We start from the raw sequence: 27,372 nt of genomic DNA, 5'->3' as shown, positions 1-27,372 counted from the left end.
GAAATGGCCCTAGTATTGTGGGAAAAGATATCCCCTCTTTTCTTTTTTAATAAGAGACATGCATAAGCATTCTGAGAACGTGTGGAGTGATAAGTATTTAAGGCATAACATCTGATGCCAACTTCTTCCAATAATGACTATCTTATTTAGCAGAGACTTTAGTCTACAGTCAGTGTTTGATTAACAGAATAGCATCAGGGCAGTAGTAATGTCAGCGTTAGGGCCAAACATAACAGATTACTCAAAATTATGGTTTAAAAAAATGATGGATGAAAAAGACTTAATACAAACTAACTTGATTAAAATTGTATCCCAATAGTTAGGAACATATCTGGATAATTAAAGATACTGCACCAAAGAATTCAAAATAACACAGTATGATTTTTTTTTAAGCTGAGCTCTGCTTTCTTAAATATTGGAATAAAACCTCTACGCCCTCAATTGAGCAACTGTCCTCTTCACCCTCTATCTGGTCCAGTAGCAATCTGGCTGATAAAGTGTGACATTGTGAATAATCTTGCTTTTGCCAGCGAGGCTTTTCCCACCTGCTATCACAGATGAGCCACACACCAGTATTTTCGTCAACCTGTTTGCAGTGACGCTCAGCTCATCATTTGAATTTGGTGAAGCAACCAGAAGAAGCATCAAAATTACTTTCCATTCTGAGTGAAAGTAAAGGAAAGTAAGTTCTTTCTGTGCAACTTAATCCTGACACTGGTGTGTGTCCTGGGCCGGAGTCCCATTGCTGATCGAAGCAAGCAGCCTCGTTTCCTCAAAGTCATTGGAGTAGCATTGTATCATAGTTTCTTCGCTTTTTGTGCTTGTTGGAAGAATTTGATGAGGTCGTAAAATACATTATTTTGTTCTTTGGTAAATCATGGAGAAACATCAGGTCATGTAATGCAAGGGAACGTGCCACCTGATGTGTGCCACATCACCATGGTGGAAGTGTCCTTGTTAATGACCCTTGCAGTTAAATATGACTCTCACTTTGGTTAACTACAAAATGAGCAAGGAGGCAATGCAAAGGATAAACTCAAGCCCCAACAACAGAGGAGTTCCAGATACATCCCTTCTTTCCTAAGGAAGTACCATGGAAGGCTTCTGGTCTTGGCCATCTCCGTGGCATAAAGAACTACCAGGTCGAATGAACCATGAACTCACAGCTCATTACCCTTTTTTTTTTTCTTTAACCAGGCCAGGGGGGAGACAGCATCTCACTAAAAAGACCTCATTCTCCCAGAAGGAAATTCTTGCCATGCCAGAATTACTTCCTTTTAAATTCACTTCTTCCTGCACCAGTGATAGGTCTGACCTTCCCTTAACTTATTAACCACTACTCACCCCTCGCTGTTCTTCAAATATTTGATAAACTCATGATTCACCCTAATGACCTTTCAGGTTTTATTTACTGAGTTTCATCTGTTTGGTAAAGACAGAAATATTCATGTATGGTAGCTCCAGTTGGTAGGTGGTATTTCTTTCTTTCTTCTTCTTCTTTTTTTTTTTTAAAGGCTTCACACCCAATGTGGGACTTGAACTCATGACCCTGAAATCAAGAGTTGCATGCTCTTCAACTCTTGACCTTGGCTCAGGTCATGATCTCATAGTTCATGGAATCGAGTCCTACATTGGGCTCTGTGCTGACAGTGCAGAGCCTGTTGGGGATTCTCTGTCTCCCTCTCTCTGCCCCTTTCCTGCTTGCGTGTGCACGCCTGCTCTCTCTCTCGCGCTCTCTCTCTCTCTTTCTCTCTCTCTCTCTCTTTCTCTCTCCCTCTCTCTCTCTCCCTCTCTCTCTCTCTCTCTCAAAATAAATAAACTTTAAAGAAAAGAAAAAAAAAGAAAGTTGCATGCTCTACCTACTGAGCCAGCCAGGTGCCCCAGTAGGTGGCATTTCTTATGTAGATATATTTGTTACATTGGAATCATTTTTCTTTCTCCTCCAGAACTGGAAACCTCCTTAGGGTTGTCAGAAAGAATGCAGGATGCTCAGTTAAATTTGCATTTTAGATAAACAACAAATAATAAGTACAAATATATCTTGAAGGCACTTTCATCTTTTATCTAAAATTCAAATTTTTATTTACTAAATCTGGCAATCCTAAAGTGGTTCTGCCGATCAGATAACTTGCTCCTCAGAATTTGGGGATTAATGATATTTTTAAGGCATATTTTCTGTGGTAATTTCCTTACAGCACATCTAAAGCATTATGAAATAAGGGCAGAATGAAAGAAGAAAATAGGGTTAAACATTAGATGAATAGACGTGGGATAGTAAGAACTCAGTGAGTTACCTATGAAAGCTACAGACTTTTTACATTGTCAGAAAAGAGTGATATGAACAAGATTCCAGCAAATACCCAAAGTTAGCTTTAGTCATTCTTCCAAATGCATTAAAATGTACATTTGCATCCACCTTCTTGATTTGGCATTCTTAGTGAACCTCTCCCACTTACTTCAGTCTACATCCTTCTGGCTTCTGATATTTTTCCAGAAATACATTAAACAAAAGAATTGCACTTATAACCATAGAACATCTAGTGTAGTTCATCAGTGTGTGTGTGTGTAGAGATTGAAAACATTTATACTCTCTACTGCTTTTTCATTAAATGTGCTTAGAGGAGCTTCTGAACAATGGTTATATCTAATAAAAATTTGAGAGCAATAGTATGTGTTAGTCAAGTATAGCAGATATCCAAGATCACAAGATGCTTTTTAGAGTTTTATAACAAAGTGGTTATTAATTTGGCAATAGAAAGGGCATGAGGGTGCAGAGAAAGGGGAAGCTATCCAAGTGGTGAATTCATGGGCTCAATTAATGAATGAAAAGATTAAGATAAATCAGTATTAGACAAGAAGAAAATATTGGCTTTGAAATACAATTGAACTTATTGAGGGTTCTGAGTATGATTTGCTGGAGTAGTACCTAATTGGGTGGCTCTTTGCCTTCTGGCCATGTAGTTGAGTGATCAAATGGCTGACCTCTGAACCAAGATGGGCGAAAACTTACTCCCTGGAACATTAAACTTGAACTGTGAGGTAAGAGAGAGAACTTGCTGGGCTTAAACCTGGTAACAGTGGTGCTCTAGAGAAAAATAAGGAATTTCTACAGTCATAACCTCAGAAGCTGTCCTTATTCCTGCAGTCCTTTAATTTTGGATTTCAGCTCTATCTAAGATTGCATGAACTAGTTCAGTATTTTTCCAACAGATGTCTTTGTGCTTAAGTTAGCTAGAATTTGCTTTTGGGTTGCTTGCAAGCAAAAAAAAAAAAAATTGTATGACGTTTTGAGGTCAATTTCATCTTTCATTTTGATTCTCATCCAATCAAAAATGCCAGATATTTTGTTAGTGAGGAGAGAGAGAGTGGTGACGGAGATGAACTTGATTTCTGCTTCATGGAGCTTTCCGTCCAGCAGAGAAAACAGACACTGATAAAGTAATGAAAGTAAAGAAATGGAAAGGTTTTATACATTCATCAACAAATATTTATTGAGCATCTATAATATATAAAAGGCACTGTTATAAACCATTGGTACCTCAGTAAAGAAAACAAAGATCCCTGCCCTTTTATCATGTAACAAGGGATGAAAGCAGTAGATAATAAACATCGAAATATATAAATAAATAACATGGATTTAGAAGATGGTAATTGCTATGGGAAAAGAAATTAAAACAGGGGTCAGAAGGAACAGTATATCACAAAGACTGGAAGCCAGAGAGAAATAGCAGGTTGGAGAAACTGAAAGATTATTAGAGCTAAAATACTGGCAACAAGGCAGTGGCTCAAAATGAAGATGAAGAGGTTAGCCAAATAGATTGTTAAGGACTTTATAAGCCATTGTGAGGATTTTGAACTCATCCTAAGGCAATCCAAAGCCACTTAAGAGTTTTAAGCTATAGACTGACATGATCAGATTTGCATTTTAGATGTATCATTCTGCCTGCAACCCAGAAAACACATCTAAAGCAAACAGTAGTGGATGGGAGAGAGTAATTAGGAGGTTCTTGTCCGAGTCCAAATGAGAAATGGTGATGCTCTTGACTAGCATATGTTTCATGAATTGGAAAACAGTAGCTGTGTTAAAATGGCTGTTATTGAGGCTTAGATTTTCAGCTTCTCACATTTAGAACAGATTAATGCCTGTCCAGATTTATCTTCTGTTCTTTGGGCTTTGATGCTATATAAAGCCAATTTGAAATGTTGACCACTTTTTCATTGGCTTCACATCCATGGAGTTTAATTATGCCTCATCTTTAGGAACAAAAATATGATAAGTGGATATTTAAGGAGCTGTGGCAGCCCTAAGACAGGCAGTCATTGTACTCCTTAGTGTCTGTACCTAACTAACCACATATTGTCATCCTCAAATTCTGAGAGAATCAATACAGGATACAAGCAAACCAGGTATATACAACTCCTCTATTAACAGGGCCTTCCCCCTAAATTCTCATATTCTTTTCCCTAGTGAGATAGTGTAGATAATGTAGAAGAAAACCACATGCTCTTTTTACCACTCCACTGTTGGGTTTAAATGAAGGGTTACATTCCTTTAAGCAATGGGTCATTTGGCCTCATAATTTGTTATGACCTCTTATTATGCTCACATAATATATTTTAAAGGCAATGCAACTAGACAAGTATTATGCTTGTTTGCTGCACAAGCAATCAGCACTTAACCAGTGTCACAGGTATATGTTACGGTTATGCCTCTCTGTAATAATTTGAATTTTTTAAAGTTTATTTCTTTATTTTGTGAGACAGAGGTGGGTGAGGGGCAGAGAGAGAGAGAGAGAGAGAGAGAATCTCAAGCAAGCTCCTCAGTGCCAGCACAGAGCTGGGATCGTGACCTGAGCTGAAATCAAGAGCGGGACGCTTAACTGACTAAGCCATCCAGGAGCCCCTGTAATCATTTGAATTTTTAATTTCCAGCGACAGACTAATCCCAACCTAAGCAATCAGTTCCTTCTTTCCTTTGAGTTAGGTCTAGCTCAGGCTTTTGCAATCTCAAAAATGTAGACAGAAATTGTATCTAACCTTCAACTCCATTGCTTTCCAGTCCCAAAATATAATAACAAATAGAAAAAGAGACTTTTCAATTTCCTTGTCATCCCTCCAAAAATTTCCCCTCTTATTCTTGAGTAAGCAAGAAAGGAACAATACCAAGTACCACTTTACCATATTGGAACATGGTTGCCTGTGGTACAATTGAATGTCTTTGGTTCTTGAGAAATCTGCCTTTCCTAAGGAAGCTGGGAACTTACAGATATGGTTTTTAACGGCTTCTGTTGCAATATCTTATTATAAGAATGTGCTTTTTAAACATGGGTTTCCATCTTGTATTATTTTGTGTCTTGGAGGTTCTTCCTCATGAATTACTTTGCATCTTGTTTGAAGTGAACCATTTTAAAATTTATATCCTGTCCTACTTTTATTTCAAGAACTTTACTTAAAATATCTTTTGTTCTCTTGCCCTGCTCAGATATGCAATATGCATGCACATTTTATGCATTTCACATTCTTTAAGGTAGAGAAAATAATATGCTAATTTGAATAGTGGTAAAATCAGAGTCAGGATAGAGATTTTATTCTCAGAAGAGTGGACAGTGCAATATCTTCTTATGGATATCTGTTCTCTCCATTGTTAATATAAGTCAAGCAAAAGACATGGATTAGTAAAAGAAGGCATTGGACCATGAACTTGGGAGTTTGATGGAGCCACATAGTGAATGTTTGCTCCTTCAGGGCAGGGAACATGTTCTACTCCCTTTTGTATCACCTACTCCACCCGCGGAGTCAAGCATATACATACCAGTATCTCAACATGTACTCAGATGAATGGAGAATATTGAAATTAATTATAAATCCTTATACGATGTTTAATACTATACTTAACTTTACTAGAAAATACACAAAGGATGGCCAAAGAAGAGATTTTTGACTAGGTTTTAAGCATTGGGTCATGTCACTCTTTAGGGCTGGAATGTGGACACCCCCAAGAGAGGCAGAGCCCAGGAAGGGAGCTAGCCTCTGGAGAGCAGACTAGAAATTAGACAGTGGTCTTCCAATATGAGTATGCAGAGTCCTAGGCAGGACCTCCTGGGAGTTTCGGATACAGTAGATCTGAAGCAGGGCCTGAGAATTTGCCTTTCTCATAATGCCCCTCCCAGGTGATGCTGATGCTGCTAATCCAAATAGCCCACTTTAAAAACTACAGAATTAGACCTTTCGAGAGAGCTGGCTCAGCTCAGGGGACCTGGGCAGGCTGCTTGCTGTGTGATCTGCACAGAGAACGGGTGATTTCCAAGAGGTCTGAGGACAGTCTAGAATAGTTTTAAGGGTCTTGCTTTCTCTTGAGCAACAGGACTGATGGCTACAGTCTGGCAGGAAAAGGAGAGAATGGCTTCACAAACTCAAATGAGAATTAAAATTAGCTGACGTACATGAGATGGAAGTTGGAATGCATGGAATCAACTTAGTAATACTTTTAGCTAAGTTAACCTAATTTAGCAGTGTAAGACCATGTACGTATATATCTAAGCTAATTTATATATAGGTTATTCACTGAAATATCCTTACACTGCAAGGAAAGTTGATGATCTTTAGCTGACTGTGCATATGTCAAGGTAAATGGGGAAGGTGGAGAAAGGGCAGCCCAAGGAGAAGGGAAAGCCCATTCATCCTAGAGAAAGCATTTAGGAGAATCTACTCCCACCCTTCCCCCACCCACTAAGGGCTGTCTCCCAGATAAGTAGCCTTAGGAAGTTTCCGAAACAGTGGCAATGGCTTTGGTAACCAGGTATCATGGGAACACATTTCATCTTATTGCAATATTGAAATGGAAATTACCTAAAATTTAGAACTGATTTCACATGCTTTGTTGTGTTCAGCTAATTAGGTTCTCACATTTATGAAGTTTTTGCATACTTCTCTGTGTTTCTTCTGGATGAATTTTATATAAGACAGTTATTATTTAGGACTTTGGGGGATATTGACACTTTTTTCATTACAGAATTTCACAATCTTGGGTGGATTTTCTCAATTTGCCAACAAAAAGGAATAGAGATATTATATTAAAATGAGCTGTGTCTAAAAAATGATACATGCTGGTAACCAAATGGTCAATTGCTTGTATTTAATTTAATTTAATTCAGTTTAATTTTTGTTAATTTGAAAATATAAAAAAAACTGTTTAGTGATCCTTTCAAGGAAAGGCTCAGCTCATGTATAAAAAAAACACATAAAAATGACTCTGGAGACCTTGGCTACACATCTAGCGGTCAAATATTTCAATGCTTCATTGCTCTCGTTCCTGTTACAGGTACATGTGACAGCGCCGCAGCTATGAGTGGAATTTTAAAGAGGAAGTTTGAAGAAGTTGACGGCTCATCACCCTGCTCCTCTGTGCGGGAATCAGATGATGAAGTTTCCAGCAGCGAGAGTGCTGACAGTGGGGACAGTGTCAATCCATCCACTTCTAATCATTTTCCCCGTGAGTACGGAAACCACCCCTGAAGCTAATTGTCTGATTCTACAGTGAAAATAACTGCATCATCTTGGTCACTGTTTTGAACCTTTATTACTAGTTTTGTTTTATCCTTGTAATTGATCTAAAAACAAAGCATGATTAAGTAAAGAAAAGAAGTGTTTTTGAGGTATCAATAGATTCTTTTATTTGGATTGCTTTGGGGAGTGGTTTATTTGATAGTGTTAACCAACTGACTCAATGCAAAACTGGTATCTCTTTTTTTAATTTTTTAAATGTTTATTTATTTTTGAGAGAGAGCTCAGGGGAGGAACAGAGAGAAAGGGAGGCACAGGATCCAAAGCAGGCTCTGTACTGATAGCACAGAGCCCGATGTGGGACTCAATCTCACAAACCATGAGATCATGACCTGAGCTGAAGTCAGCTGCTTAACTGACTGAGCCACCCAGACACCCCCAAAATGGTTTTTCAGTATTATTAATTTTAATTTTTGTTAATGTTTTATTTATTTCTGGGAGAGAGAAAGAGAGACCGGGTGGCTCAGTCATCATGACCTGAGCCAAAGTTGGATGCTTAACCGACTAAGCCACCCAGGCGCCCCCGTTATTACTAATTTTAAAAGGAAGCACCCTATTGAGAGTAGATGTGGAAAGACAAGTCCAGGCACAGGCATTTATCCTCCCAAAGCTGAAATGATATTCTGGGAGGAAAAATAGATATATTTGGGAATAGAAAGTCTAGGTTATGATGAGAAAGAGCGTGCCACCCATGCATTAAGAGATGAGAAAGGTACAAAACTCACCCAAGTGTGTGAGTGTACACAGTTTTTACTTCTTTCTACTCATTCCTTTATTCTTCATCCCCAAGAATAATATTTAAAACCCACAAAGAAAAAATAGAGATGTATGCCTTCTCATCGATTCTTTTTTCTGTCACACTATATGTTAGCCTTTCCTGTCAAGAAAGATATTGTGAGGTTTGCAGGACTGATGGAAATTTTTTTAAAATTTTTTAATGTTTATTTATTTTTGAGTCAGAGAGACAGAGTACAAAGGAGGAAGGGCAGAGATAGAGGGAGACACAGAATCCGAAGCAGGATCCAGGCTCTGAGCTATCAGCACAGAGCCCAGTGTGGGGCTCTAACTCACGAGCTGTGAGATCATGACCTGAGCCAGTCAGACACTTAAACAACTGAATGACCCAGGAGCCCGAAAAAATTCTTAATATAATCTGCAAGCTAAAAGAAACTGACTAGTAATAGCTAAACGATCTTTGGAAAATTATGTTTCCAACAAGAAGATTTTACTGTATCATGATACCATGAGAGATAACAAGTCCTAGTTTATCCATTTTTCAGTTAAGTGTCTGATTTTATTAGCATATGATTCTATAACATGGAATTTAATTTGGAAATGTGAAAACTCAGAAAATGAAAAGAATAAACAAGAGCTTGAAGAGGAAATAGGATCTCAATAAAACTGTTGAGCATGAAACAAACTAAAATCAAAACCATTCCTTTAAACAATCAAAACTAATAGAAAATATAGTGAAAGGGCAATTATAATTATCACAACAGAAAAAGATCATCATATATTTAGGGACAAGGTAATTGTGCAAAATAAAAATCTACAAATACATTTATATATGTCATGATGATATGAAATGAGCTTGTGTTTTTTATTTAAAGAAGATACTTGTGTACTTATTTGGTCTTAGTATTAAATAGTGATAATAACAACATCATCATCTGATAGAGTTTTGTGAAGATCAACAGAACAAGTGAGATAAAACACATGAAGGAACTTTGGAAATTTTTAATACTAAGCACATTTTGTATTGAAAATTATGATCATAGCTAATATTTATTGGGTACACAAATGCTACCATAGCTTTATATACATTATCCCTACTCTTTCTATCGATTCTAGAAATACCACTACCTTCAATTTACACAGGAAATATATATGGCTCAGAGAGGCTAAGCATCTTGCCCCAGATCACACAGGATTTGAGTTTAGATATATATGTATATGTATGTAACTTACTCCATAGTCTTCACTTTTTCCATTATACTGCCCTTTAATTATATAATATTGGACATATCTTTAAAATGTTGTTTATTGTGGGGGCACCTGGTTGGCCAGTTGGTTGAGCATCATATTCTTGATATCAGCTCAGGTCATGATCCCAGGGTTGTTGGATAGAACCCTACATCAAGCTCCACACCAAGCCCTGAGCATGAAAACTGCTTGAGATTCTCTCTCTGTCTCTCTCTTTCTCCCTTTGCCCCTCTCCCCTGCTTGCATGCGCTCTTCTCTCTAAAATAAAAAATAAAAAATAGATGTTGTTTATTGTGTATTAGTAAAGAGATAGTTTATGTTTCCAGATATAAAGATAAATAAAGTTGTTAAGGCTTTTCATATTAATTTTAAATATTAGTATGGTCTCAAAATCCTCAAGTGGATTTTCTTAGAAGGTGATAGAATGATAAAAATCTATTTGGGGAAATAAGCTAATGAGAATAAAGGTATATTTTTTTTAAAGACACTAAAATGTTTAAAAGTCATTCCAGATATTAAATCATATTAGAAAAGTATGTAATTTAACTTTTTTGATACTGTGCTATATCCAAGAAAGTATAGAAAATCTTAACATGTTATATATACGAGTTTAATGTATAAGAATAGAGCTTTACAGGGGTGCCTGGGAGGCTCAGTCAGTTGAGTGTCCAGTTCTTGATTTTGGCTTAGGTCATGATCTCACTGTGAGATTGAGACCCACATCAGGCTCTGCACAGACAGCACGGAGCCTGCTTGGGATTCCCTCTCTCCCTCTCTCTCTGTCCCTCCCCCACATCTCAAAAGTGTATGCTCTCTCTCTCTCAAAATAAATAAAAACATTAAAAAAAAAGAATAGAGTCTTAAAGAGCAATGGGATAGGGAAGAAGTATTTAATAAATGGTGATGGTGTTAGAGTTTGAAAAAGAAGTAATTTAGATACACATATCACAACATATGCCAAAATACATTCCAGAGGGATTAAATAAAAAAATATTTTAAAAATCAAAATATGGGGATATTGTTTATGTGTCAGCCGTAGGATCACTACCTGAGCTTTGAAGTAACAAAAAAAGTCACATTGCAAAATACTGGTATTAAATATATTATTTATTACATTTAATTTAATAAAAAACTCACATGAATCTTTTAGATATCCTCCAGAGGTAATCCACACAATAGGAAATATGATTAGCAAATATTTTAAAGCATTTAACAATAGTAATAATGATACAGATTAAAATAATACTAATGAGATTCCGTTAGTATGAAATCACAGAAAATTCATCTTCATGAGATTAACATCCCTCTCCAGTAAAAACTACTGATACCTAAGTACTAGTGAAAGTCACAGTATAAATCATAGGTACATACATTGCTACTGATGGTAGTGAAATTTAGAAAGCACTTGGGAAATATAAGAGCCATAATAATATTCATATCTGTAAGTCTGTACTTCAGATATTTACCCAAAGGGAGAAACATCAAAACTGAAGGGAAAACTGTATCAATGAAAAGTTGATGGTTAGTGGTAGTATCAAATACTGCATAAATGAGAATGTTAGTGGTTGGTGGTAGTTTCAAAAAAGAGAGTTGGAGGTGGGGAAGAGAAAAGTTACATGTCTAAGAGCAGGAAAATGATCCCTTAAGTTATGGCGACTTACACAATTAATTTATTTTCATAATAGTTATGAAGACTTGACAGTATATAAAATACTCATGAGATAAAATTAAGAAAAACATGGGTGCCTGGGTAGCTCAGTCAGTTAAGCATCTGACTTTGGCTGAGGTCATGATTTCATAGTTCGTGAGTTCGAGCCCCACATTGGGTGAGCTCGAGCCTTGCTTCGGATGAGCCCCACTTCTCTCTCTCTCCCTCTCTGTCTCTCTCTGCCCTCATGGGATTTTCTCTCTCTCTCCCTCTCTCTCTCTGCCCCTAGCTCACTTGCACCCTCTCTCTCAAATAAATAAATAAATAAATAAATAAATAAATAAATAAAAAGAGAAACAGAAAACAGAACCCAAAATTTTATCTCTACTGTCAGGGAAAATCTATGTATACATAAAGGCAAGCAATGATATGGTGCCTTAAGCACTGAAAACAATTTGATTTTTTTGAGGTATTAAAAAAATGAGTGAATTTTCGTATTTATTAATTTTTATTTCTGTCAATATTTTATGTCTCCCTCAACAAATAAGTTTTAAACTTAACCTAAAATGATGGCTGTCATTCAAATTGTGTTTATATATGTGAAGATTGAAATGGTGTGAGCCCCTAAATCATGCAATTCCCCCACTAACTAGTAAAGGCTTTAAGAAGTTGTGTCTAACCAAAGTGATTTTTTCTATTGAAGAAAATAGACATATTTTATGATGTCCAAAAACTTATCAAAATGTTTCATCTCATCGTTTATTATCAGGGTGGCTGGCGATGTGTTAGTTTACTGGATTGATGATTTAACTGTATTAAATGAAATCTGACAGATTTTTCATGATTTTTAGATATAAGTAAATGCTTGATTTAATTAAAAAGTGCCCTTTTTTTAATGGTCTGATTAGTTCATTGTATTCGTATCAAGAGATAAAAACTCTACCTAGAATATTTACTGTATGGAAGACCTGAAGATGTTAACTAATGTGAAATGGGTAGTTTAAAGGGTTTCTTGTTTCTAGAGATGCATTTCAGATTATTCACTAGTCCAAAAATTGATATGCAAATTTTTAAAACATGTTATATTTCTTTTTTCATCTAAATTAAAATATGTACTTATCGGCAGTGGTCTTATCTGCATGTAAATCTATGGATATAAACTTTTAGGAATGTTATTAGTGGTGAAACCTGTTTCTTTAGTATATGTCTTTACTTTTGAAAAAAAACCCTATCTTAGAGTAAAGAAGGATTTTTGATGACTGTCAAATTTGTATAGCATTAGGAAACCAAATTTAGTTTCACATTGAGATTTTTTTTAATGTGGTTATTTAAATCTTACCATCATGAGCTCATCTTTCAAATTAAAAATATCCCATGTACTCAGTACTTTGCAGGGATTAACATATTGTGTAACTTAACATTTTGTTATCATTACAAATACAGGCATTGATAAGATTGGTATGTGTCAGTAGCTATGGTAGTAAAAAATTCCATGCTATTCTAAGCTTTCTTAGATATTCAATTTACAGCACATCACAGTATAACAATAAAAGCTTCAAAATATAAATCAGTAAGGAAATTATGCCTCTTTTTATGGACTTCTGAGTTTTGCTAGGCAACTAGCATGCTTACCAGTGATCAACCAAGGTCATATCGTGTACTTCCCTTGAGATAGAAGCATCTGGATTCTGTATTGCTGTGGAACGCTTTGTTTCATCAAATCCCTGTGGCTCCATAGCCAATCAGCCTGTACTTGAGCACTGTCAAAAGGAAAGCTGCAGAGAAGCTAGAGAGGAATGATTTTTTTCTGCCCTCCAAAGGGTCTTGGCACTTCACGCGAGTAATGAGAAGCTATGTGATGAAATGTCCTCCCAAAAGGAACACATTATTTCTCCTGAAACAGTGTTTCTACAAATAAATGTGCAGTATTTAGGAAATGAAAATATCAAGAGGTAAAAGGATAGATCTCCTAAGGTACATATGAAAGCAGGCAGTAGACATCTTCCATAGGGATGCCATTTTCTCATTTAAAAACCATTTTTACATCCTTGAGTTCGTTTGCTCTCCAAGAATTGTTGTCTGATTAGAAGCTATTATTGTAACCATTTTCTAAAAGTAGAAATCACCATTCAGAGATGTATTCCTAATTTACCCAAGGGCTGAGATTATAATCTGTTTCCCTCCCTCCCTCTTTTCTTCTTACTTCCCTCCCTTTTCTCTCTGAATACACAGGGCATAAATATACTACCATGTGCACCCAAGTCAGCCTGTTTCTCCAGTGTCACTTTCCTTCCACTGACTGCACATTTCCTAAAGGGATTAGAGATAAAGAATCCACTGAAAACAGATTTTGACATGAAACTTTGTACTGGAAGTAACCTATTCTCTTAACCCAGCAGTTAAAATGCATTGAAGATTAAGAGTCAGTTTGAACATATAGAGTGTATCTTAGGTTACAAGCTCTGAGTTAGGCGCTTTCACACATGGCAAAATGATAGACTACAAGTAGTAAATACAACTTAAGATAGAAGCAGATCATGTCTATCCAGCACTGTGGTTTACTTTGAGAACTTTCTATCCCAGAGATAAATGTAGCAATCAATCTACCGCTGAATCTTTGATTTTTCAAACATTGGAGGAGTGTTCAGGCAGAAACCCAACCCAGGAGTATTAAGGGAAGTCTTTGATTAAGCAGGAGGTAGGATCACATGACCCTCAAAATCTCTCTGCTCAGTGATAATATGATTCAGAGAACAAGGATTAAAATAGCATCTCAAGTTAGAGCTGAGACCAAGTAAGAAAAGATAAGCAGCATAAGTCAAGACATCTATGAAAAGCTACTAGTAAAGTAAGAGATCTCCAGAGTCTCTGCATCCCTTTATGTTGAAGAAGAACCTTTTAGTATGGCCTTGCAAGGTCAGCCCTGGAATCAGTCTCAGATGTACTTATACTAGGTCAGTGTCCCCATCTGAGCACCAGACATGGACCAGTTGAATCTTTAGGTACTTAGTTTGAGGATGTGAAAGTTAAGAAGTTGGGAGAATTTGGAGTGTAGGAAGATAGATATGAGTTAGTGGTCCATTTAGAAAATACTCATACGAATGCACTGTGAAGTCTAATTCCAATACAATGGCATTGTTTTCCGATCATTTAATCTGAGAGATCTGAGAGATCCAGTATGATGAATCGGAGATGGGTAACCATTGCTGCCTCCTCTGGCCTTACTTAGACCATCCTTGAGGCTGGAATGTCTTCTCTGCCTCCCAATCTCTATGAAGTTCTATACCTGCTTTAAGGTTCACATCAAATATTTCTTTCTCCATGAAAACTTTACCAAGTCTCTCATTTTACTCTGCTCTTTACTGAATCTTTTGGTATTTCACCAACATTCAGAACTTTGGCAGTGGTTTTCTATCTTCTTTCCATCCCAGTATTTCCCCCAGAACCATGATGTCAGTAGCCATATGATGGCTCATGGAAACATTACCCTCATATTTCCTTGACTATCTCTATTCTGAAATCTTTATTTCTATTCGATTTATGTCCTTTACGTCTACTTCATTCAACTGTTTATGTCCACAGCCTCATCCAGAATATCACAAATTAGAACTGCTCACTACCAAAAAATCAAATTTCAGGGTTCCACACTCAGACCACATCCTCACCTCTTGTTTTTACATATCTTTCTACCCTTTACCATTTGTTTCTTTGTCTTTTTTAATGTTTCTTTATTTTTGAGAGAGAGAGAGAGAGATACAGAGTGCAGTGGGGGAGGGGCAAGAGAGAGAGGGAGATATAGAATCCAAAGCAGGCTCCAGGCTCTGAGCTGTCAGCACGGAATCCGCTGCGGGGCTGAAACCCACAAACCGTGAGATCGTGACCTGAGCCAAGGTCGGCTGCTTGACCGACTGAGCCACCCAGGTGCCGCAAAATATCTGAAAACTTTAAAGAAGTTTTAAAGAAAATGACAAAAGCTCTGTCTTTTCAGACGTAGCTGCTCATTATTGCCATATTACCATCCTGCTAGGTGCCCCCAGTCAGTTTTCTCTCCCATTTCACAGCACTGAGTATGTCAAACTCAAGTCACTCCACCTTCTCCCTCATACACAGCAGACCTCCTTTCCTTCTTGTCATTGCGGTCCCTGCCTTCATATTTATCCTTCTCCCTTTAAGCAGGGTACTCAAAATGAATTTTGAAGGAATGAGTGTAAGCTCATCAAAGGCAGGAACAGATCTTTGTATGCCTAACTTCTAGTAAACACTTAATAAATATTTACATAAATTGATGAATGAATAGACACTTATTAAGCATGTACTCTTGCTATTCATTGCACTAGTACTAGGAGCTAGAAATATAAAAGTAAATGAGACATGATTCAGCTTCTGTAGAAACTCACAGCCTAATAAAACTAAAGCATGTCTCCAGCACTGATGGTATTCTGTTTTACATTGTAGTTATTTGTACATACACCTTATCTTTTCTGGAGATTTACAGAGCTGAAACAGGTGTTAGGACTTAGACTGGTACAGTACAATTACTGTTACATACTTGATACATTACAGTTAGCTTTGTGAAGAGTTGTCTTTTTTTTATATCGTACAACTAAACCATATAAACAAACAAACAAAAAGAATGCATTTATTGTAGAACTTTAGAAGGGCATGGACATTAGTGGAAATAAATACCAACTTACAAGCTAACTAGTAACTTATGATATTGATGGGTGTCATTGTGATATATCAGGATCCTGATGTAACAGTTATTATATCCAAATACATGTAATGGCAAACTGTGTTTTAAATACGGCCCCACTGTAATTCTGTATTCCTAGCATGTACCTTTATGGTTTCATTTGCCTATATATAGCTTTCCTAGGCAGAAACATTGCTGTTTAATTGGATGCTGTGCAGCTATTTATGCAGTAGCTGTATAACACACTTGAGAGAATCCAAGTTGCTTTCACCTTCACCATCCTTTGGATCAACTAAGAAAAAAAGGCATTACCAAGTCAGACCACTAACGTTATATAAAGACAGTTCATTTAGTTGTGGCTTGGTTTGGTTTAAATTCAACATCACGTCCTCAGATTTAGCCATAATAAATGGTACCACTAAGTGTAGCTCTTTATTCCAACGTTATCGAAACTTCTGGTTTTGTTTCCTTGTTTGCTTTTCCTAGCACAGTCATGCATTGTATAAATATGTCTCATATCTGTCCGCTTACCTCCATTTGTGTTGCCATCAAGGACATCTGTCTTTCATCTCTCTCCTGGACCCCTGCAGAACCTTCCAGCTGTTTTCTGCCTCCTCTCCTCTCATGTTGGTCTCCTCTCCTCTCCTCGGTCTTATCTCTATGCAGGAGTATATTGGATCTTCACTTTCTTACTTAAATCCTGAAGTTGCTTTCAGATGTACTCATTACTATGGCCTCCAAAATCTGTGCAACCCCATGATTGAGCCTTTCTCCTCCTCCCCAACCTTCCCTCTCCCCCTTCCATTCATCTCCAAAATTCAGCCACACTGATCCTGACTCAGTTTTTTTTTTAAGTTTTTATTTAAATTCCTGTTAGTCAATATACAGTGTAATATTAGTGCCAGGTGTAGCATTACAAACCTTTCTTGCCCTAAGATCATATCTTGAACAGTCTTTGCATGACTGACTCTTTAGATTTTAGGTTCAGCTTAAATGTCAGCTCTTTCCTGGAACTGTCCCTGGTCACCCATCCAAAGTATGCAGGTCCAAAGTGCTCATCTCTTAAAAAAGTATATGGAAGCTTTACAAGAAAAATTATAGATATCTTGAAGTTACTTTCAAATAATGCAGCAAAAAGAGAGAGAGAAAAAATGAGACTGAAAAAAATATATATTACTCTGTATTTTTATGTAATTAAAAATTTACGTTATGGATTTTAAAAATATGTAGATCCAACTTATCCTAAAACTTCTGTGGAAGGGTCAAGGGGTAAAAAATTTTTGAAAAAGAATAAGGAAAAGGGATGGCGTGCTTACCGTTACAGATATCGATCCTTCAAATGCTAAAATAGTCAAAACACATAAAATTAGTTCAGACAGATGATACATGGAATAAATAGCTCATAAACCAACCCATATTTAAATGGCAACTTGGTATGTGACAGAGGAGACTGAGCTTGGAAAGGAGGGACTGTTCTAATAAATGACCTTTTAATAACTGGCCAGCCACATTAAAAAAGATAAAATTAAGCCCCTACCTCATACTATACATGAAAATTAATTCCCAATGAACTAAATACATAAATGTAAAAAAAATAAATAAATAAATAAAAACTATAAAACTTGTAGAAAAATATAGGAAAATATCTTTATGTCAGATATGATGCAAAAAAGACAAAGCATAAGAAAATACATTTGAGTACATTAAACTTGTTTATATGATCAAATATGCCATCAAGAGAGTGAAATGAGCTACATACTAGAAAAAATATTTGCAATTCATTAACTGACAAGAAATTAGTATCTGAATATAAAAACAACTCTTACATGGGGCGCCTGGGTGGCTTAGTCAGTTAAGCATCCGACTTTCGCTTAGGTCATGATCTCACGGTTTGTGGTTCGAGTCCTGCGTCGGGCTTTTTGCTGACTGCCAGCTCAGAGCCTGAAGTCTGTTTCAGAGTCTGTGACTCCCTCTCTCTCTGACCCTCCCCTGCTCACGTGGTCTCTCTCTGTCTCTCCTAGAAATAAATTAAAAAAACATTAAGAAAAAAAACAACTCTTACAAAAGTAAAGAGCCAGTGCAATAAAAATAGTTATAGAATATGAACAGAGAATACAGAGAAAAAAGGCTGATACAAATATGAACAGATGTTCAATTCTTTTAGTAATTAGGGAAATTAAAATTGCAAAAAGACACCATTTCACATGTATCATATCATCATATTGGCAACATTTTAAAGTTAGACAACATCATGTATTGATACGCCTATGCTGAACCAGGGACCCTCATAATGCCAGTGTGAGTGCCAGCTGATTCAATCACCTAGGAAACCTAATATTGAAAGTTAAAAGAAAGATTAACTGTGTGTCAATATAGGATTGGATAACTGCAATTTGCTTATATAATGATCAACCGAATAACAGGGTGAACTGAATAGTCAAGTTTACCTGTATATACTGTAGAGTGAAATACACAAGTTCTTAAGCTCTATAGGATACATTTACGTAATTAAAACACACACAGAGAATGACACTGCATTTTATTGAAGTAAAAATGTACATAGGAAAGGATGATACATGGCAATGTGAAGATACCTGTAGAGATGAAGAGTAGAAGAATGAGTGGTGGGTGCTTACCTGTACTTTCTTGCTTTTGCTTATATTTTAAAAGTAACAAAGTCGGTAAAATATTAACAGCCATTAAATATGGATAGTAGGTACATATTAGTTTTGGAAGTTTGAAATATTTTATAATTTTAAACAAGTTTTACATACCTTTCTGAGATAAAAGTCCATGGATTACCCCACTATTCTCTTCCCCTTTATCTTCTTTCTCAGCATCCTTTTTTCCCCTCAGTACATATCACAATTTGGATCTATTTTATAGTATATTTGTTTATATTTGTATATTTTTATATTTGGTTATCTGTTTTGTTTAATGTAGTATTCCTAATAGGAAAAAGCAGAAGGTGGGGGGTGCCTGAGTGGCTCAGTCGGTTAAGTGTCCAACTTCAGCTCAGGTTGTGACCTCAGGGTTCGTGAGTTCAAACCCTGTGTCAGGCTCTGTGCTGACAGCTCAGAGCCTGGAACCTACTGAGGATTCTGTGCTCACTCTCTCTCTCTCTGCCCCTCCCCGGCTCGTGTTTTCTCCTTCTCCCTTAAAAATAAATAAACATTTAAAATAAATAAATAAATAAAAGGCAGAAGATTCCTGTAGCACGTTAAAAACCTCCAGGCCAAATTTGTTCATTAACTAGAACTAAATTTAATCTGTTCATTGAGATTCTTCATCTTGTCCACAATGATCGTGAAGTGATATTGCCAAATAATTCCCTGAAATTCTTTCTTACACATTCATTGCCTAAGTTCTAAAATGTAGGGAGCAGTATCTTTCCCCAGGTGTTAGGCTCTAGGATGCACAGTGACATTTGTAAAAATCACCAATGGAAATTATTTCTTGTGCTTATAAAATACACTGTAAACTGTTGTAGTATATATACAGTACATCCCACATGGCCTTTCTCCCCACTGTGGTGTTAAGGAGAATATTATTTCTTTAGTTGATCATTGGTAAAGTAGTTGCTTGTGTTTGGGAGCCATTGCAAAAGAAAAATATTTAGGTTTGCTATGATTTTTTCTCCTAGTGCATCAGCTGAATTTGTGAAAATGGGACTCTATTGCAAAATCCTCCAGTGTGTTATAACTGGAAAAGCCACAACCAAGGGACCAGAAGATCATCAGTCTAGTTTTAGTTTTATTCTAAGTAGTTCTGACTGTAGTTAAATCATTTAACCTGGTTCTTCATTTGGAAAATGTGAGACTAGATTGATATTCAAGGTATGGTAATTTGCATAAATTCCCTCCAAATATAAGATGCTACTGATAGTCCTCTTTGCTTGAGTTATTTATATCATATTTGAATATATCTTTGTGTTTTCAATGTTTATGCTTGTGTACCATTAGAATACATACATATATATATATATATATATGCACAATAGAATATTCCATTTGGTGATTTTAGCTTATAGTTTCCACATAAGGAAATGAAAATCATGTGAATTATTTTTAATTGATTTTGTTCTCAGATGTCTTGATTTAGTAGATACTATACTCAAAGTATAGTATATTAGAACTACTTTTTTAAAAGGCAGATTTTTGATTAATAATAATAGGATTGTTGGTTAAGCATCCAACTCTTGATTTTAGCTTAGGTCATGATCTCATGGTTTGTAAATTTGAACCCTGTGTTGGGCTCCATGCTGATAGTGTGGAGCCTGCTTGGGATACTCTCTCTCTCTCTCTCTTTCTCTCTCTCTCTCCCCCTCCCCCACTTGCACAAGCATGTGCTCGTGTGCTTGCTCTCTCTCAAAATAAATAAATAAAACTTAAAAAAATAACAATATAGGACTGAGTAAAAATAAATGATGATATTTAGAGTAAGATGTTGGGCTATCGACAGAGAAATATTGGAGAAATAAATAGAATATTCATGTACTTAATTATTTTTAAAAATTATTTTTGGGGCACTTGGGTGGCTCAGTCAGTTAAACGTCCGACTTCAACTCAGGTCATGATCTCACAGTTCGTGGGTTCGAGCCCCACGTCAGGCTCTGTGCTGACAGCTTAGAGCCTGGAACCTGCTTCAGATTCTGTGTCTCCCTCTCTCTCTGACCCTCCCCTGCTCTCTCTCTCTCTCTCTCTCTCTCAGATATAAATAAAACATTAAAAAAATGTTTTAAATTATTTTCAAAGTTATCCATAGCTGAAATGTATAGGTGCACACTCTGGAACATCTCATTATTAACAAAGGAATAATATAATTGAAAATTTCTAAAGAAACGCACAAAAGGATGAAGATTAGCAGCAATGATTTATCTGGAACATTTTTAAAAGGCATAGTCATTTGATATCATGAAATGTTATTTATAACTGAGTATCCACATTTGTCTCATTTATGTGCTAATTGTGTTTTAAAATTGGGAAGTCAACCTTACTTGTCAAGCATAAGGCAGTATATTTTAAGGGGAATTTCTGTCCTAAAATATCTTCTGCCATATGACTGAAAATTTTGTCATTAATGTAATCCCGTTGGGATGACTATTAAATCTACATATACGTGACCTATCTAGTAGTTTAAAATGTAATGTCTGGACTAAAATTGCCTAGATTATCATCAAAAATTTTCTATTCAGAGGCAAGTAATGTATTATCTCTGATATTTGGCTTCCTCATCTATAAATAGCAGTAGAAAAAAATACTGCCCCATTGTAAACTTGATGGTGGCTGAAATGAGTGAATATAGGCAAATTGCTTTGTACTGTACTTGATATTTAGTAAATGCCCAGAAATATTAGCTATGGTGATGATGTTTCCAATGAGGAACAACACAAATTTTATTAATAATTATTCTGGTAGGGCTGCCTGGCTGGTTCAGTTGGTAGAACATGTGACTCTTGATCTCGGGTTGTGAGTTCAAGACCCCTGTTGGGTATATGGATTACTTAAAAATTAAATCTTAAAAAAATAATTACTCTGGAAAACTACCTATAGAGAGAGTGGGTCTCCAGAGGAAAGAGACCAACTACAGTTCTGTTTTTGATAGAGTGGGAGAGAAGACTGGAAAGATCCTGATTACAGATGCAAATCCAAATATTTTCAGATCCAGTCAAGCCCTATAACTGTGAGAAAGCCAAGTGTATGACAAGAAGGCACAGTGGACCTAGAGCATTCCTTCCTAAAAGATTTTATATTTAATAATAGTAATAATTAATAATAATAATAATAAACCCAAATATTTTCAGATCCAGTCAAGCCCTATAACTGTGAGAAAGCCAAGTGTATGACAAGAAGGCACAGTGGACCTAGAGCATTCCTTCCTAAAAGATTTTATATTTAATAATAGTAATAATTAATAATAATAATAATAATAATAAACCTACCTAATCCAATGAAATTCTTCTTAAAGTTATATTCAGTTTTCCATCTACCTGTTTGCTACCCCTGGTGTAGATAGTGGAACCTTATTCGGGTGACATGAGATTCTATCAGAGCTTCTGCAGAAGGAAGAATTTTCAGAGTATACTCACCATTCTTGCCAGCATTAGTCTTAAAAAAGTGTAAGGATTCAGAATAATAATCATAGCAGTAATATCTAGCATTTACTGAACTTTCCTCACACACCCAGTGCCAGGAATTGCACTTGCATTTTATGTGTGTTCCCTTACTTAATTAGCACAACCTATGAAGCATCTGTCTCTGATTTTAAGTAGGTACTCAGAATCACAAAGCTAATAAACTTTCGATCTTTGCATCATTTTGACTCTGAATTCTGTAATTTATACTATTGTTTCCTATAATTAATGTTGAAAACAGCAATATCAGTCTTTCTCATTCTTGCATCACTTTTCAGACTTCTGAAAACACCTCCTACCATTTGCATCTAATTCATAAAATACAGTAAAGTCTTCTACTAATTAATCACATAGCACACAGATTCCATTTTAAATGAGAGAAGCTCAATAAATAGTGCATGCGTTGAGCTCAAAGATAATACGCTCTATTTGCTTACTAGCTCTTTCCTGCATATGGCTTTTTGCACTTACTAGCTCTTTCCTGGATATGGCTTTTTGCTCTGGTATCATAAATCTTTATGCAAATGCCTTGGTTGATAGAGCTTTGTCCTCTTAGAATTTTCTGAAGCTGAACCACTTAGTCTCTCTCTGAGTGGTATTTTCTTTTCCGAGTATAGGAGCAGGAAGAAGAGGTGCTGACATTGTTGTGACTGGGGGGGTAAGACCGGCATGGTGGCACCTCCCAGCTGGGCCACTCTCCTGCGAGAAGTGCTTTAGAGCTGCAGAAGAGGGGCTGTCTTGGCAGCCTCCTCCCCTTTGATTGACCACATCAGGTTTTAAAAACATCTTGGGGTTCATTAGCATCAGCCATTTGCAGAGCTCCTCTGTAGGCCATCTTAATGGAAACATGTGAGAGCTTTTATGAGTGTACTCTAGGGTAGGATTTATGGGAAATAGTCACAGCAAGTGTTCGATGTCTTTTGGACTTATCCTCCTAAATTCTAGGCACCATCAGAACATCAATAAAACATGAGTTTTGTGTAAATATCAGGACAGAGAAATAAGTGTTGGCACAGGTATTTCTGGAAATTTTTCTATAACAGTTATCAGGGAGAATTTACTAGAAGAAATGGATAGTAACTGGAGACTTAAAAGTCAAGTATATAGGAAAGAGAGGAAGGAGGGAGGGAGGGAGGGGAAGAGAAGATGGTGCGGTCAGTTGGACTGAAGATGTATACTTATATACTCAGAACACGGGATTAGGGAGGGGACAGGGTGGTGAACAGGAAAAACATTGCGGGGGCCAAGAGCTGCGCTTGCTGAAGCACACAGCATTGATATCAAGTCCATGGCTGGTAAATAAACATATGTATTTCAACACCAATTGTTACTGTCCCAATTAGCATCTCTCAAAGTTTTCAGTTAAGAGACCAAATCTGTTGTAACCTCCTAAGAAGGGTGGATTTCTTTTCAAATAGTAAAAGAAATGTGATGTTTAAAAAAATATTTACTACACTTTACCTGCATTAGCATGTGTAATTGTCACAGCAATCCTAGGAAATGGGTATTATATAATTTTTTAAATCTTTTCATGTTTATTTTTATTTATTTATTTTTTCTGGGAGAGAGAGAGACAGCATGAGCAGGGGAGGGGCAGAGAGAGAGGGAGACACAGAATATGAAACAGGCTCTAGGCTCTGAGCTGTCAGCACAGAGCCCAGATGCGGTGCTCAAACCCACAAACTGTGAAGTCATGACCTGAGCCGAAGTCGGACCCTTAACCAACTGAGCCACCCAGGCTCCCCTAATGTTTGTTTTTGAGAGAGAGAGACACACACAGTGTGAGTGGAGGAGGGGCAGAGAGAGAGGGAGACACAGAATCTCAAACAGGTTCCAGACTCTGAGCTGTCAGCACAGAGCCCCATGCGGGGCTCAAACCCACAACCGCAAGATTATGACCTGAGGCAAAGCTGGACGCTTAACCAACTGAGCCCTTGAAAGGGGTATTACTTTCAATCCTAATTTTACAGATGATAAAATGGCAGTTCATAGAATGTTAGTGACTTTTCTAGGGAACCAGATTCAGACTCTGGCCTGCTTCACTCCAATGTTGGAACTCGTAAACAAACACCTCCTTATGGAAACCTCAAGGGACCTACTCAATGAAAACTTATTTTAATCTCTGGTATGAAGTTCTTAATCGAGGCTTTTTAACACTTGTAGAAACCTATGTGGGTGTGGTTTAATTTTCTAAGTGTGAAATAAAATCATTGTCAAATGGTTTAATTAAAAAATCTTTGTAGTACAACTTTTATTTGTATTGCCTAAAAAGTAAAACTGTAATTTAACATTTTGCTCTTGCCTTTAACTCTTTTCTATAACAATCACCTCTATATTGTCTAGGAAGTATTTATAAAACCACAAGATGCTTTCCGAATTATTAAATGCTATTTGCATTTCTTAAAAACATTTTGCTGTTATTCTTGGTAATCAGTTCTCCAATTTTTCAAAGTTGTATTTTGTATAGAGTAGCAAACTTAATTACCATAGAATTTCTGAATAATAGAGCTATGCATATGTAAGGAAGAATAAGAGTACTATATGACCTGCATTCATTTTTCTCAAAGTTTTAAGGATATATATGTGAAAATATCAATTATAACCACCAAGACAATTATTTGTTTTCAATTCCGAAAAGGTTATTTTACATAATCATATAGCTTTTTTGCTTTTGTCGGTATGTTTTTTTTAATTCTTTTTTTAATGTTTTATTTATTTCTGAGAGAGAGAGACAGCATGAATAAGGGAGAGTCAGAGAGAGAGGGAGACAAAGAACCCGAAGCAGGCCCCAGGCTATGAGCTGTCAGCACGGAGCCCGATGCAGGGCTCAAACCCACTAACCGCGAGATCATGACCTGAGCCGAAGTTGGATGCTTAACCGACTGAGCCACCCAGGCACCCCTCGGTTTGTTTGTTTTATATTTTGAATCATTCCCATAAAAATATATTAACATAAAATTATATTAATTTAATTTTTCAGCCGTGGCATGGGTATTTGCGCCATGGAAAGGGGTGAACACGACACAGAATGATCAATTTATTGTTTTGTAGATTGTGTAGACTTAAGAAAGCAATGAGAAAAAAATGTCATACAAATTAAAACTATGTCATTTATATTGCTTTTGCACATAGCATAAAAAGATGAAAAACATATTTTTCTAATAGTCAAAAATGACCCTACCTGGCAAAGAAGTCATTCATGTCATTGATGAATGAGCCATTTCAATACGCATTCAATGCTTTGTTTTCCTTTTCCTCATTTACTTAAATGAAAGTGTCAACCAATATTTATATCTAAACTATACCTGTCAGTTGCCACCAGAGGTTAGTGATGGATACATAAATTAAGCAAAAATCAATTAACAACTGATTCCGTGAGAGCCAATTGATTAAATAGAATTACAATAAATTTGCACATTTTCTCTTTTTGATCAGTTTGACCCAGCCAGAGTTTATGCCTTGATGAACCTTCTAAATATTATCTGAGGTAGCTGATCATCTACTGCTGAAAAAAAGAAAAAAATTGAAGCATTATCTGTAAAGTAAATAAATATTTTTAACTTTCTATTTTTTTTTGAAATCTATGCAGATGCTATTATATATAGTTAAATAAAACATTCATTTAAAATAATTACAAGTCAAATGTGGCTTTTCTTTTCATATATTTCTCAATTAAAAGAATGTAGGCAATAGTAATTTTGATAGTATAAAAGGGAGCCTCAGTCTTGAAAACACTGAAAAATCTTTGCTCTAGATACTAAAATATTATTTATTCAGAAGTAAGGATATGTCCAATGGAGCTCATAAAGTAGAGCATTCAACACTTACTAGTATCTCATAGGTGTCTCTGTCACTTCCTATGAGATTACTTTGTTCAAATTAACATTACATAGATGTTTATTTTAAGAATCATTTAGGTTAATAAAACAGAAAAGCTTTTAAATATTACCATAGAATTTGTGACATATTGTAAGCATGCCCATGATAAATTGTGACCAATTTTCCACTGTATTCTATAATATAAGCCCATCGTGGGTACTGTGAGTATTGATATCCAATAATTGCAGTGGCTGAAATCTCACATTTGGTTTTTATAAGGTGCCTCCTCACTCAGTGGATGCTCACATATTTCCATAGAAGGAATTTACCTGAAGGATATTACAGGGGCTCCTGGTGACTCAGTCAGTTAAGTATCCGATCGGACTCTTGCTTTTGGCTCAGGTCATGATCTCACAGTTCATTAGATTGATCCTCACGTCAGGCTTTGTACTGACAGCACAGAGCCTGCTTGAGATTCTCTCTCCCTCTCTCTGTCTGACCTCCCCCTCACACACTCTCCCTCTATAAAAATAAATAAATAAACATTTAAAAAATGAAGGATATTACATTTTAATTCCTTTCTACAACTGAAATGTCAATACTGCCTATGGCTTAAAGGGTCTTAAATTTTATTTACCATACCCCGATTTTATCCTTCCATGTTTGTGTATGTGAGTATATATAATAATAAATACATTTTATTTATTATGATTAATATACTTAATATAATATTATGTGTGTATGTGTATATGCATATATATATAATGATCCGTTCTTTAGCTGACCTCTTTCTAGTCTGCTCTCCTTTGAATTTACACTTTATAAGAGAAATGACCACTGCATGGTCACCTCACTTTTTTTTTTTTTACCTTAATTTCTTTCCTCATTGTAAAAGAACATAAAGGTAGGGTCACGTCATGATGCATCTTAGGCTGGAAATCGGAAGCCAAAGTAAAGAAACTCTAGTTCTTGGTAAGCGCTCTTGGATCACTGTAGTCCTGGGCGTTATGCAGCCTTGTCCGACCGCGGGTGTGCTTGGCAGCTTCTACTGCCGGCGTCCTACCAAAATATTATCGTTTGTGTCCTGCTTGCCTCCCTCAGTCCTTTCTCCGAAATACCCTTGATGCCAACTGTGGCTTTCTTTTCTGGCTTTTCATCTCCCTGTCCTCCCAGCAGGCACAATCTTCTGCCAGTATCCTTCCATTGTATAAGAATGGAAGACAGAAAGGAACAAAGCATAGCCTAGGCCTTAAGGAAATCCTAGTTTCACTGATGGGAAAAGAAGATGCAAACAGTTTTCAGTAGAGCATAAAATGAGTCTGGAGAAATAAGGGCCAACCTGTGAAGCGGCACAGAGGCAGGGTGTTGCTGTTTAAAAGGGGTGTGGACTGGGGCGCCTGGGTGGCTCAGTCGGTTAAGCGTCCGACTTCAGCTCAGGTCATGATCTCACAGTTCATGGGTTCGAGCCCCGCGTCAGGCTCTGTGCTGACAGCTAGCTCAGAGCCTGGAGCCTGTTTTGGATTCTGTGTCTCC

General features: G+C 36.6%; 1 protein-coding gene across 1 annotated transcript in view; it reads left to right on the top strand.

Moving 5' to 3' along the window:
* Nucleotides 1–27,372, top strand: part of CSRNP3 (cysteine and serine rich nuclear protein 3) — a 179,525-nt gene that overhangs the window by 101,400 nt on the left and 50,753 nt on the right. The window contains exon 3 of the mRNA XM_039242001.1: nt 7,322–7,492. Coding sequence (XP_039097932.1) covers nt 7,322–7,492 — 171 coding nt within the window. The remainder of the gene's footprint in view (nt 1–7,321; nt 7,493–27,372) is intronic.

This window comes from Hyaena hyaena, unplaced genomic scaffold (assembly GCF_003009895.1).
Source record: "Hyaena hyaena isolate Hyena2069 unplaced genomic scaffold, ASM300989v1 scaffold_207, whole genome shotgun sequence".
NCBI classification, from domain to species: domain Eukaryota; kingdom Metazoa; phylum Chordata; class Mammalia; order Carnivora; family Hyaenidae; genus Hyaena; species Hyaena hyaena.
This window is presented reverse-complemented; position numbering and strand designations above follow the sequence as displayed.